This window comes from Clupea harengus, chromosome 8, assembly GCF_900700415.2.
Source record: "Clupea harengus chromosome 8, Ch_v2.0.2, whole genome shotgun sequence".
NCBI lineage: Eukaryota > Metazoa > Chordata > Actinopteri > Clupeiformes > Clupeidae > Clupea > Clupea harengus.
In genome coordinates, this window is record NC_045159.1 from 21,962,472 (window position 1) to 21,977,315 (window position 14,844).

The window sequence follows — 14,844 nt, forward strand, 5'->3', positions numbered from 1 at the left end:
GCATTTGGTTCGATGGGGTTGAGTTTATGTAAGACTTCGATAGCTAATTTGCACTATATTATCTTTTCCTTCTCCGCCTTCATGTGCAATTACATTTTACTCTTTAACCTGCGCAACAGTCAGCATTAGGCACGGTGTAATTTGATGGGAGTGTGTCTTGGTTGCTGGGTAGGACGGTAAGTAAGATCAGTAAGTATGTATCGCCACAAGATGTCACCAGTGAGATAGTGTAGCGGACATCAAGACACCGTGTAAGAAAAACCTCGTGTTCCTGCGATCCGTTCCCTCTGGCTTCATTGACATGAATTTCATTTGTACACATTGGTCTTTTTGCATGTTTGCATTTTTTCGTGATTTTTGCTTTTGTTTGCATTTAGCTGGATTAATTGATTGATTGATCACTGTTTCATTCATTCATTCATTCCGTCAATCAGCCATTGTGTCCATTGCACGCAAATTAGCCTCATCTAAGGATATATAGTTGCTCATTTCTCCGTGAACAATGCGATTTTCAAACTTGACCTTGTTGCAACGACTATAATACCAAATGTTTCATTTCCTGGGGAGGGGATGAGAGGGACCCCCCCTTAATGACTCTTCCTCTGTTGAATAATTGTAACTCTAGTCGTTTCAAAAAATCCCCCCTGCTAGTGAGTAGTGAGTAATGCTACTTACTGAAACGTGAGAAGTACAAACAACAATTCAATCGATTAGAAATGGATTATCAGTGTCAACAGAGGTGCTGCAAAAGAGATGACACCGCAGCTCCATGATGACCCTGGTTTCCTTGGCTACAGCTAGTCAAAATGCGAGAACTGAAAATGCAACTACAGGAGCCAGTGTTGTTAGGATGGAGGACGACTACCAGGCTGAGTGGAACTCCCAGGATGACTCAAACGAAGTAAAATATGTGTAACTGCACCACGTGTTTAAAGTTAATGGTTGGAATGTCTGACATCTGCTGTAACCAAATCTTTAAACTTGATTTATTCAAGTTGCTGTTTAGCGAGAAACTTGGTTAAACTGGTTAGGGCGAAAATAAAGCATTCTTCTGATCAGTCAGTTACAATGGAAAGCATTTATTGTCAGTGTATAACTTTTCATACAACGACATTTGGGGCCACGAGGGACAACATATAACAACACAAAAATACACAAACTAAAAAAGATTAAGTTCAACCAACTCTAATGCAGAATACCATCTCGTAGTAAACACATAAACACAAAATTACATTCAATGTATATAGCGCCAAAACAATTAAATTGTCTCAAGACGCTGCAACAGCCGACTAGCTTTATAGTCTACTCTACATGCCTTCTGTTGTTTGTGATTTCTTTTCATGAATAAAAACGTTTCAACCCCCCCATATTTTTTCACAAATGGCGAGTAGCCTACCTCAGTAAGTTACCGGAAGAAGGCTCCCCGTTGTTATACGTATGCGGTTAGATTCAGTTACGTTTTTGAAACATGGCTATGAACTTCATACTATGAAGGTTGCATCGGAATTGTCGGTATGTTCAGGCAGTAGGTTGTTGTGTGTAGGGTTAAACAATGTGTTGAATTTACAGGTCAAACTGACTAGTTCTTTTTGAAGCCACCTAAATTACTAAAAAATAATAATTTCCTCTATCCGCCTCTCATTGCAGTTATTTTCTCAACCAACCAAGATTAGCATAATTTCACGTCACATTTATATGGAGTCCATTAAAAAAGGCCAGTATAAACAGCATAAACAGTTTAAAAAAAAGTGCAAATTATTGTTTACTATGTATAACCTATAGCCAAACTAACCATACTCCTGAGGATGTCTGACATGTAAAACTATGAGGTTGTGAAACCCCTGGCACTTATGTGACAAACTGTCCACAATAGAGCAGATGAGTCCCCCTTTAATATTATTGATTGATTGTTCATTGATTCATTTTCAATCCGGCGTATATGACTGTTTGATATTCATCATCAGTGTCACCTACAGCCTAAACAAAAGCAGATAAAACACCAGCAGTTAGATAAGTGAGCAGCTTCCCCTTAGACCATCTACAGATATGGATAAACACTGGAGATAAACTTACAGTCAGAGGATCTGTAGATGCTACAGCTGAGGGGTTGGTGTGTGCAAACAATAGAGAAAAAGCACAGAAGACATTTACTGGATTAGGATCCATAAGAAATGATTGTAATAACATCGAATCATTCATTTTTAAAGAGAACATAAGACATTTACTGGATTAGGTATAAGAATTAATGCAATCACATGTGTTTTTAAAAGAAAAGTCTGCAAATGATAAATGGACACACTGAGCATCTAACTGTCAAAAACGGCAGAGAGCAATTTAAAACAAAAATAAAAGTTGTGTGCGTGGGTGTATGTGTGAGCCGCTTTTGCAAATGTTTGTTCACACCTTCAAGTGTTATATGTTATTGATGGCTTCAGAGCAATCAAAGTGAATTAGCTCTTAAGCATTAGGTCATTTAATCATGCCGTACTTTGAAACAGAATGCTGCGGTGTGTTTGGTGTTTGATCAACCAGAGCACACATGGAACTCTTCTGCTGTAGCTGCTAGAATTCAGTTGAAATCTTTAGAAGTCTATTTAAAAGCTACTATTCAGCTTAAAACTTCATTTTCTCATTGTTGTCTTTACTGTTTTTTACGGAATGTTTTGTAAGTCGCTTTGGACAAAAGCGTCTGCTAAATAGCTTAACCTTAACCTTAATCTGATCCATGTACCAGAAGATTAGAGTATTTGTAACATATTACAGAATACACTGGTCTCCACCCTTGACCTAAGGCCTACAAGCAAGCATAGGCCCATACTGCTTTATCTGCAGGTCAAGGAAAAATAAAACTTAATGTTCTACGAGCCACTGTGTCCCTCAGTGATTACATAAGAGTGTTTAAGGGCCATGACGATGTGTCATCCTAAACTCAAAGTCAAGGCACTGACCTGACCAAGCCCAAGCCATGGGCTCTTCTTCTTGAGCATAATAACAGCAGCATTCTAGAAGCCATCTTCCTGGATACTTCTTAAATGTAACCACGTTTTTAAATTGTTTCAAAATTCCAATTCTATAGAATTCCATGGTTTCAACAGGCTTGTTTTTGTTTGAGCAATACATCTGTTCATGCACCCATATGTATATCATTTCAATCTCTTCCCCTTCATAGTACTCTTTATAATATATAGTAATACTTTCATCATTAAATCATTCCCCTCTGACTGCACTGCAAAGGTCCACAATCCTGTCGTGTCCAACTCATTTGTGCTGCGTATGGGAGTAAAGGGGAAAGTGACCTCTGGCCATAGTGAGTGTAACGCATGAAGGGGGACTAACCTTTGTTCAGATTCTCAGTGGGTTTCCTCTTTAAATGCACCACTGAGTACGTCACACTCTCTCTGCGGGACGGAAGCCCCCCTGCACACTCATCTTCCTCATCTTCCTCACACTCACCCTCATCTTCACACACCTCTTCACCTGAAAATGGCAATATCAGTTTCAATGGCAAACTTTACACACACTCTCACACACACACATACACACACACACACACACACACACACACTCTCTCTCTCTCGCTCACGCACACACACTCACACACACCCATATGCTTGCACACACACACCTATAGGCTTGCACACACACACACACACACACACACACACACACACACACACACACACACACACACACACACACACTCACACACACACATATGCTTGCACACACACACACACACACACAATTGTCAAAATCATGTTAAATGAATAAGTGACATGAATAATTTGTAGATCACCCAAACATTTAACTGAAGAGCAAAATAATAAACCCACTGCTAAGTAGTTAGACATTTTGTTGAAAACTAAAGAAAGGAATTGTAAATTGCTTCTGTTAGAGATGTTTGTAATGGATCAAAGGGAACAGATATATACTGGAAACAAAAAACTAGCCACGGGCGGTTTTGTAAATCCTCTCGGCTGAAGGACAAAAGACAGAGCCTAGGTACCTTTGTTTGTCCTTCTCCACAGAAACACAGAGGTCAGGATCACCAGAGCCAGCCCGACGAGGCCAAACACACTTATGAGAGGGCCATGCACTCCTGCAGGGGAGAAACACACTCATGAGAGACACACACTCAGGGGAGAGACACACACTCATGAGAGAGACACACACTCATGAGAGACACACACTCATGAGAGAGACACACACTCATGAGAGAGACACACACTCATGAGAGACACACACTCATGAGAGAGACACACACTCATGAGAGAGACACACACTCATGAGAGAGACACACACTCATGAGAGAAACACACACTCATGAGAGAGACACACACTCATGAGAGACACACACTCATGAGAGAGACACACACTCATGAGAGAGACACACACTCATGAGAGACACACACACTCATGAGAGAGACACACTCTCATGAGAGAGACACACACTCATGAGAGAGACACACACTCATGAGAGAGACACACACTCATGAGAGAGACACACACTCAGGGGAGACAGAATACTGAGACTGGAGCAGGAGTTGCACTAGTAGTAGTAGTGTTAGCAACATGAAGGATCACCATTATTAACATGTAACATGTATGTCATTATATAATTACATGAGCATTATTATTGTTGTTGTCGTTGTTGTTGTTATTATTTCTGCCTCAGAGTAAGTTTCTGTTTTGCTTGTGATGATAATGGTTAACAATAGTTTCACTCCTACTCCCGCTGATTTTAAATATGAAAGACAGGCAGACAGTTAGTGAAACTTGAAACCTTAGAATCCAAACCCAGCTTCACATCTGCAGAACTACAAACCCAGCATCACGTCTGCAGAACTACAAAGAGTTTACACTCAGATACACGATGCTCTCTGCAGAAACCACACAGTACAAAAGACACCACCAAACAAGGACACGGCTTATGATGGGGGGACATTACCGTGGCCAGACACAAACAGGAAGTGTAGACAAAAGCAATATTCTACTTATGCATATCCTATATACTGTACTTCATTGCATGCAATATATAATATACATAATTTTTTATTATTTATTTACAAACTATTACACTGCTGCACTGTTTACTGTATTTCAATGGGCTGTGATTTGGACGTGAAGTGTTTTAAAAATGAAACAAACATGTTTTTGTTATAGGACAGGGCGTGTACTTCGGTCCACAGCAGCATACAGTATCTCTCAGCAGAGGACAGAGTGCACACAATGACAATGCAGAAGGCAGAAGCCAGTCCAAGACAGACATTCCTCATCATTAACTGAATAACAAATGAATTATATAACAATAAAATAATATACTAATCGTTTAATAATTTAAAATTGATTGATTAGCATTTTCCTTGTGTAGGTTTTATTTTTTTGTGAGTGATTGGACCACAATGTGCATAGTCCACATATACTGTACATCAACTTTACTCTGAACAGTAATTCACGAATAGTAAAGTACACTCTTTTTCATCTAGTATGGCATACCATTGAAGTTTGATTAGTATGGTACACTCTTTTTCATCTAGTACGGCACTAAGGCCTCAGGCTATCCAGCCTGGAAGCACACAAACCTAAACTCAGTTGTCCCTCCACCATTCCCCAAATGAGGGAAATAAAAGAGAGAGATAACAATGAAAAAGATGGATGGGTGAAAGAATAATATGAGCCCGCACCTGATGATTCTGTCTTCTGTGTTGCCGTGGCATTTCTGGTGTCCGTGGTGCTCTCGTTGTGTGTCGTGGCTGTCCCCACCGCCTTGGTGAGTGTAGGTGGCGTGTGTCTAGGTGGCGTGAGTGTAGGTGGCGTGTGTGTAGTGGTGTGTTTGGACACATTCACACGGAGAGGCAGCAGGGCTCGTAGGCTGTCTCCATGGAAGACTGCACAGGCCCACAGGCTCTGCTCTGGAAGGATGTTTTTCACGGTATGACAGAACTCTCCATCAGGGTATCTGTGTCTGGTACCACGGTAACGACGACTGAAGTTTTGGTTGTTGGAATCCAGTTGAATCCACCACACCTGACCAGGTCTCTTCTGATGAGACACGGAGCAGCACAGCCTCACACGCCCGCCTTCATACACACGCTGGGGCTCCACTGTGGCTGCGGACACAACACAAAATACACAAAATACACAAAATACACAAATTACACAAAATACACAAATTACACAAAATTAGACAAATACACAAAATACACAGACCTTTTCCAAACTCCACAAAGAACAAAACAGCCAACAGACTCATATTGAGGAGATAAATACGTGTGCATAATAATACACACTGTACATTCATGCCTGAAATAGTTTCACTGCTCTGCTTATCTTCATCTGTTCGTCTTATCCTGTCTGTGATTATGTTATGCAATGTTAGCTATCCTGTCTGTAATTATGTTATGCAATGTTAGCTATCCTGTCTGTGATTATGTTATGCAATTTTAGCAATCCTGTCTGTAATTATGTTATGCAATGTTAGCTATCCTGTCTGTAATTATGTTATGCAATGTTAGCTATCCTGTCTGTAATTATGTTATGCAATGTTAGCTATCCTGTCTGTAATTATGTTATGCAATGTTAGCTATCCTGTCTGTAATTATGTTATGCAATTTTAGCAATCCTGTCTGTAATTATGTTATGCAATGTTAGCTATCCTGTCTGTATTTATGTTATGCAATGTTAGCTATCCTGTCTGTAATTATGTTATGCAATGTTAGCTATCCTGTCTGTAATTATGTTATGCAATGTTAGCTATCCTGTCTGTGATTATGTTATGCAATGTTAGCTATTTCCTTTCAACATTGTTTTATGATCATATTTTTCATTCATTCATTCATTCATTCATTCTGTGAAATAATTCAGTCTGCAGCTGCCATAAGGAGGAAAAAAACAATTAATCTGCAGAACAATAAAAACAATTAACCCCCATCTCTTGTAAATGACTCACCCTTGACAACTACAAGCTCATATGATGTCAGTTTATTTGGGTATCCGTTACATCTCATCTCACATTGAAACACTCCGGAGTCGCCCCACTTCACAGAGGGGATGAGCCAAGAGAAGTCTTTATCTCGCCCTCTGTATGGACTACCTGGCATCAAGACCTCTTGACTGTTTGAGCGATGATGAGGCCTGGTCCACGTGCCATTGCATGTCTCAGTCCCCAGGTGCTTACAGAAGAGACGAGCCTCCTGGCCCACCGCTCTGTACAGCAGGCCGCTTACACCGCCTGATCCTAAAGGGAATATAGCAAACACAGAAAAGAAGGAGCTGGAGTAGGATGGGGAGATCTAAAGTAATAGAAATGTACTATTGCTGTCGTCTCCTGACCCATCTAAAGTAATAGAAATGTACTATTGCTGTCGTCTCCTGACCCATCTAAAGTAATAGAACTATACTATTGCTGTTGTCTCCTGACTCATCTAAAGTAATAGAGATGTACTATTGCTGTCGTCTCCTGACTCAATTCAGTTCTGGCTTCTGCCCCGTCTTGCTGCCCTTGTTCATTATTGAAACCATAAGCAGAGACAAGTTTATTTATGTAGCACATTTCAAACACCGAGGCAATTTAATGTGCTTGTCATGACCCTGCCCAAGATCTACTGGTTTATGCGTGCCCTTTGTGCTGCCCTGTCTTGTGTTTCTGTTCCTTGTGTTTGCTTCCTTGGTTGTGTCTTGTGTATTTAAAGCCCAGCCCAGTTCTTCATTTGAGAATGTTCATGTTTGTGGCCACGCTGTTTAGATGCCCTGTTTCTGTGTGAGCACATTCGTTAGAAGGAAAGATCCTTCATCGTTATCAAGTGTCGTGCATTCGGGTTCAGCCATTAGGCTCCAGCATTACAAAGCTTCACATAAACAAAAGCAAAAGGAAGATTAAACCGTTAAAAGAGCTTAAAAAATAATTAAAGCTAAAGAACATAGTGAATAAATGAAGGAGAAAGTGTTAGTATCCCCTCTGCTAGCCAAAAGACTCTGGCTGCCATGTGCTTCCTTGATTATCCTGATCTCTGCCCCCACCTGCCGTCTACCAGACCGGCTCTGTTAATTACCCTGTTTGTTAGCCTGATTAGTTTCTCCTGCTTCTCCATTGTTCGCCTCCAATCATCTGTTTCTCCTCTACTATTTAAGTTCAGTCTGTCTGGTGATCTCTGTTGGATTGTAACATTAAGTCTGGTTAGTAACTCTGAGTCCTGTCCAGGCCTGTGAATTTCTGTATCGGTTCTCTGCTTCACTTCTGTGGATACTCTGGCCGTGTGGGATAAGTTTGGGATTTTTGTGCTTTATCCTTTACTCTGATTTTTTGGATCTTTGTGTTTTACCCTTTTTGGAATCCTTAGTTACCTGGATCTTTTGTGTGTTGAATTTTGGATTTAAGTTTAACCTTTTTGTAAAATAAATTCGCATCTGATCTGCACTTGGGTATTTTCCTGCGAAACCCATAACACAAAGTCCATAAAATAGAATAAAAATTAATAAAAGAACGTACAAAGTACATAAAATAGATTTGTTTTAAAAACTAATGCGAACACTAATTACTACACATCTCTGTTTCTGGTTCACACCAACACAATCCATATATCATTATTTCTTGACATTAATCCTCGCAAATGACTTAAAGCATTCCTCTTTTTTTTTAAAACCCAATAAAATTAATAATTGTGGTTACAGTCATTTGCATTTTAGAGGTAACTGTGTCATTTTAATATTGTTTTGAGTTTATCTTAGACAACTAGTGTTAATTGCTACACAGCTGTTGACTACAAACTATTGAATTAGCACAAATCATCACAAACTCATTTCAAATGGCCATGTATGTCCACAATAACAACACATGATGTCCATTTCAGAAATCCTCCAAAAAAGTTTATAAAACTGCTCAATTTAGGGTGGTAAATTTGATCAGCACCATGATGATCTACAAACCTAAACTAATGGAAATTATAGAATTAAAAGGGCATACAACAAAAACAGACCATGGCATTTGAACAGTTAAAAACCATGTTTGATTATTAATTTGTAGAAATATTATGAAAGGCTTGTGTATCAGGTTTATAACAAGTACTTTTTATCAGTACTTGTTATTTTCCTGAAGCCTATACTCATAACAGTAATTGCACCACCCTGTAGTGTGTGTGTGTGTGTGTGTGTGGAATGTTACCATGCTTCTCCTCCAGCGTGATCTCTTCCTTACTGCCACATCTGTAAAGCCCCTTGTCCTGCTGCTGAAAGTTCTGTACCAGGAGATGGGCCGTGTCGTCCAGCCTCAGCTCTATGCTGTTGGCACTGATTCTGTCCCAGTTGGACTGGCTGTCCACACATCTCACGCTCACATCACTGCCAGGGCCCACCTGGATCACTGTTCCTGCAGAGAGAAATACAATGAACGAATATCAGAGCGTTTACTGGGCACATTTGTGCAGCGTTTCCGAGCACAGACATCGTTTCAGTTAGAGGGTACTTCGACTCTGCCAGATGTTTGATTTGGCATGGCCTAGTGCAAAGCTGTCATTTCACCGCATCGGCAGACCAGTCTTACCATTTCTACAGCGCTCTGGTTGACAGGCAGCCATGATGAAGACTAAGACTATGCCGTGTGAGCGGCCCTCATTTACTCCATTCTGAGACCCCACTTGTGCAGAGAAGCAAAATGTAGAGGAAAAAGTGACCTATGTTGCCATGGAAGAGGACGTAATTCTTACCGCTTCTAAGCCCACTCAGGTAGAGAATCACCCCGACAGAGAGAAGGTTCATCTTTCTAAGCCCACTCAGGTAAAAAAGCACCCCGACAGAGAGAAGGTTCATCATTCTGCCGTATCAGGAGCATTCTGACGCATGAGGTGATAGAGCTATATCTGCCTTGTATCCGCAGATGTGTCTGATTTCCTGTAAACAGAAGTGTGAAGTTTCCATCACCACTCGGCCTTCATAGGACATACCCTCATCGCCACATAGACCACAAACCATAACCTTAACACAGACACAGAACTGCTTCATCTTTACAGCAACTAAACAACTAAACCAGGGTCCACATGTTTAACATGGACATAAAGGCCTGTGAAGTGAAGACTATGGGGATTAAGTTATGTAGTCTGCTCCATGGGCTAAAGCATAGAAATGAAAAAGCTGTTTTTGTTCTTAAGACACATGCTGTGGAAAATTCTATTTACAGTCAAAGGGGACAACATTTTCAGGAAACCCACAACACATCTAAAAAAACATATGAGAGCAGCAGTCCTTAGATAAACATCTAGCGCCTGAGAGACACTTAATATTATGTGAACATCACAAGTGAATGAGTGGATTTTGATGATACTTTTGAATACATTTTAAAAATTATACAAAAGATCAATATTTGTATAAAATAGAAAAGTATTGGTATTAAAACATTAAGTTAAATCTAGGCTTCCACCTCTAACGGTAGAGCATACTCTATCATAACTCTGCACCAGATTTCAATGAACATTATTCACTTTTTGCTGTCTGGATATTAAGAGATAAGGGAAGAGAATTTAAAATGAAAATGATTAAAACAGATAAACAAACAAAAACAATTAAGCCAGTGTGATAATGCCCTGTAGAATGAATGAGTGAAGCCAGTGTGATAATGCCCTGTAGAATGAATGAGTAGAGCCAATGTGATAATGCCCTGTAGAATGAATGAGTAAAGCCAATGTGATAATGCCCTGTAGAATGAATGATTAAAGCCAGTGTGATAATGCCCTGTAGAATGAATGAGTAAAGCCAATGTGATAATGCCCTGTAGAATGAATGAGTACAGGAGCACCTAATTTTCTCCTGTCAAGCAGCTGGAGCGACACTTCACAGGATGACACATCCTTTGACACAGGATGTGACCTCTACTTATCTAACCATAGGGGATGCGGGGAGGGGGTCCTATAGCATGTTATATCTCTTGAGTATAATGTTTGGGTGTAGTCTAGTTTATAGCATGTTATATCTCTTGAGTATAATATTGTAGGTGTAGTCAGTTTATAGCATGTAATATCTCTTGAGTATAATATTTGGGTGTAGTCAAGTTTATAGCATGTTATATCTCTTTAGTATAACATTTAGGTGTAGTCAAGTTTATAGCATGTTATATCTCTTGAGTATAATATTTGGGTGGTCTAGTTTATAGCATGTTATATCTCTTGAGTATAATATTTGGGTGTAGTCTAGTGTGAACAGCTAAACATTTATTCCATTCTTGCTGAATCTTTTGATCTAAAAGGCCTCATCAGTCACATCACAAAACCCACTAGTTTGCCAGGGTGGGAGTACAGTTCCAGTCATGGCACTATTGTGATTCAAATAGTTTCATTGAAGAAGTGGAGCTTAAGTAGTAGTAGAAGTAGAAACTAGAGGTGTTTTACTCCAGCTGAAATGTTTGCAGATTGAGTCCTGCAATCCAGTCTCTTAAAACAAAACAGATTGAATGAATGCAGATAACTATGTTGAGTAAAGTCTGGAGCCATATCTGCAATACGGACATTCTTTTCCTTTGGACATTTCCCCACTTAACTCAACTATCCTGCCCTCGGACACACACACACACACACACACACACACACACACACAAACACATACACACACCAGTATTGTTGTGAATCAATACTGTGGACTGCTTTTCCCTGAGGCGGTGGCCCTTGACCTTAAAGTGAGCCCACACTGCCTCAAAGGAAGGCCTCAGCACCTACGCCATACAGACAGCAGCACCTCAAATTACAGAAGAATCACAACAGGAAAACCACCACGGTGTCTGAGGGCAACATATCTGATACAAATATACCTGCACGGCCTTCGCTCGTCCGCCTGAGAGGTCAAAATCCTTCCCTGCTCCTGTGCTGGTCTAGTGCTACTACTGGTCTAAAATACCTCTCTCAAATACGCTGTGTTGGCTTACAATATTCCACTGGTGAGACCAATTTGAGTCACCGATTTTTGGGCCCTTGAGTAATGGGTTTATTATTTTCTGAATTATTACCAAAAGGCTGATGCAGATGTGTCCATTAACACGGCAGTGATGTTTTAGTTGGGATTTAATTCTATGTATAGTCTCTCCATTTGATATTTCAGTTGGCTAACTGACCTGTGGGAGTCTGGTGTGATTACAACCAATTCAGTTCAATTCAATTTTATTTATATAGCGCAGCAAAACAATAGTCTCGAGGCGCTCTTCAGACATGTGAATGTTGTTAGCGTGACTTTATCATAACTGACTTATCTGCCTTGTTATTCAAGATCCTATCGTGTCAAGAACAGCTATATAACTCTGGTTCCTCAGCAATAAATTACTGTAATCTTCGCCTTGATCGATTACAGTGGACAATGACCGGAGAAGACCATGTGGACCGGCGAACATGTGACTTGAGACGCCACCAATCAGGATTCGATTATGGCGCAAATATTGTCAAAGTTGATGATATTGGATTACAGTACTTGATCGGCAACGAGTTCTCCCTACGTGACTGGCGAGTTTTAACAGTGAGTTACCTACATTTACCTAAAGCATTGTGCCTGCCGAATCTCTCAATGTAGCTCTGTAGCTTTGGTCGTGTGTGTTATTTTAACATGGAAACAATACAGTAGGCTACAGGTTCTGGTCCAAACCAGACAGACAGACCGCCCGTCTGACACAACGGTTGTTTAAATGTGTTAATGTCGCTGTAGTTTTATGGAACAGGTTTGTTTCTTTAGATTGCGTGAGTTGGAAAAACGCGTTCCAACGAGCAGCCTAGTTGTTTTGAGCATTTTGTCGTCATTTCCACTGTACGAGTCCTCATTTTGAAACCGTTTGCATTGTCAGTGGTGCTAGGCCTGCAGATGCACTATTTTAAGTGCAGAAGCTCTTTATGAGAAATGGGTTATTCAATTATTCGTTGGAGCCTATATGTGACCAAAGCAGAGATACAAATAACTTGCCTTGTTTTGTCTTGCAGACATGACGAAACTAAAGGTTTCATCACAGACGGATCAACAATGTTTAAACCAGGTAAACTCGCACACATTACACAATACTTTCCTTTCGAAAGAATTAGCAAGCAAAACACTGTTTTGTTCCCTGTGTTTGTGCACATATACGTGTATGTAGGTAAGAGAAAGTGAAATAAAGATATAGTTATATGTGGGTAAGTGAAATATATCAAGTAGATAGATGTGCGTGTGTTTTTTAGGAAGAGAGTAATGTTCTTCCAAGCGTTCTATATTAAAGTAACACTATGCAACACTTTTTGAGGTATGGTTTTATAGGCAACTAGTTATGGTACCATCCTCAAATTCATTTTGATAGCATATGGTCATGTGAAGGACAGATAAACACCTGTGTCTTCCCCACTAGCCATCCAAGATATGCCCTATGTAGTTCTGTGTAACGGGCTGGAATACCATGCTAAAATGGAAGAAAAGCTTTCACAGCATGACAATGCCAGCTGTACTGCCAAAAGACACCAGTTAGTGTGTTGGCAAGCTTCTATCAGTGTCAACTGGGCTGTTGGTGGTGTTTGCAAGGTTTTTGCATGCCTTTTAGGTAGTTACCTTGCTAGTTTTGGAACAGAACTCTTTATTGCTGCTTTAATCTGAGCATTTGAGTTGAGCAATTATGATTTGTGGTGCGACCAGTTAACTGGCATTAAATCAAAGAGTGAAGTTCGCAAGAGATGATGAAGACATCTTGTTCTCATACCACAGGTCATCTGGCAGTAAGACTAAGTGTGTGTGTGTGTGTGTGTGTGTGTGTGTGTGTGTGAAAGAGGGAAAGGATACGAGAAAAGTCACCAGCCAAGTAAACAAGTAAAATGAGGGGACATTGTTGTATTAAAAAGTAATTTCTTGTTTTCCCTCATCTGTTTTTGTGCTTCTGTGGCTGTGAATGTAAACTCTCAATGTTGACCTGGATGCCCTTGTCATAATGGACTTGCATTAGCTGAGTGCTACTTCTGTGCTAGTTATTTGTGAGGTGCAGATGCATTAGCTGAGTGCTACTTCGGTGCTAGTTATTTGTGAGGTGCAGATGCATTTTGATTGAGTCCGTTCCATCCCAGATTCCCAGACATTATTACCCAACGTAACGCTTAAAGGGATACATATAAAGGGATACATATAACCACCCTTGGGGTGGAATCATCTGACTGATCAATGACTGGATGGTTGATTGATTACCTCTGCAGGGGGGGTTATGGGACTCTGTGAAGAAGGCAGCCTTCATCATTGGGTCTGGACTCTTCTTCCTCGTGGCGTTTCGGAACTCTGTGATGTGGTACGTGCTCCACGTGAACATGAGCGTACACAAAATAGACACTCTCCAGTGGTCATCGTGGTTCTTGACAATGCACACACACACACACACACACACACACACACACACACACACACACACACACACACACACACACAAACACACACACACACACACACACAGACACACACACACACACACACACACACACAGACACACCCACACACACTCTCTCTCTCTAGTGCTCATCGTGGTTCTTGTACATGCCATGTTTACAGTGGATCTTTTTCTTAAGAGCATGCTCAGCAAGTAAAGCTCTCTCTTGCTGTGTGTGATGTGTGTGTGTGTGTGTGTGTGTGTGTTCTGAAGGCACCTGCAGCGGTTCTGGGGTGCATCTGGAGACTTCTGGCAGACCCAGTGGAGTAAACTGCTGCTTCACTATGAAGGCAGCGAGGCCACACTCTTCTTCCTGGGTAAGCATGCTGCTGCACTTTAAAGGCCACAAGGCCACACTATTGTACACAACAAAATATACACACACACACACACATATTATTGTACACTATTGTACACACCCTTGGTGAGCCTGAGTACGGATTTTATTTTCG

At 40.6% G+C, this 14,844-nt stretch overlaps 1 protein-coding gene and 1 long non-coding RNA gene across 3 annotated transcripts in view; one reads left to right on the plus strand and one right to left on the minus strand.

The window, feature by feature from the left end:
* Positions 1-764: 764 nt before the first annotated feature.
* LOC116221512 lies at positions 765-4,117 on the minus strand. Its single transcript, XR_004164162.2, has 4 exons — positions 4,007-4,117; positions 3,337-3,477; positions 2,074-2,099; positions 765-1,977 (listed from the first exon to the last, which is right to left on the minus strand). It is a non-coding gene; the product is annotated as an uncharacterized LOC116221512 (long non-coding RNA).
* An 8,245-nt stretch (positions 4,118-12,362) lies between these two features.
* The window catches only part of faxdc2 (fatty acid hydroxylase domain containing 2), an 11,069-nt gene continuing 8,587 nt past the window's right edge, over positions 12,363-14,844 (plus strand). Inside the window, exons 1-4 of one of the 2 annotated variants that reach the window (XM_031572340.2) lie at positions 12,363-12,486; positions 12,942-12,994; positions 14,169-14,257; positions 14,606-14,709. In XM_031572340.2, coding sequence (XP_031428200.1) covers positions 12,944-12,994; positions 14,169-14,257; positions 14,606-14,709 — 244 coding nt within the window. In that variant the 5' untranslated portion in view covers positions 12,363-12,486; positions 12,942-12,943. Of the gene's footprint in view, positions 12,487-12,551; positions 12,686-12,941; positions 12,995-14,168; positions 14,258-14,605; positions 14,710-14,844 lie in introns of those variants that run through there. The other variant, XM_031572341.2, reaches the window with a different exon arrangement.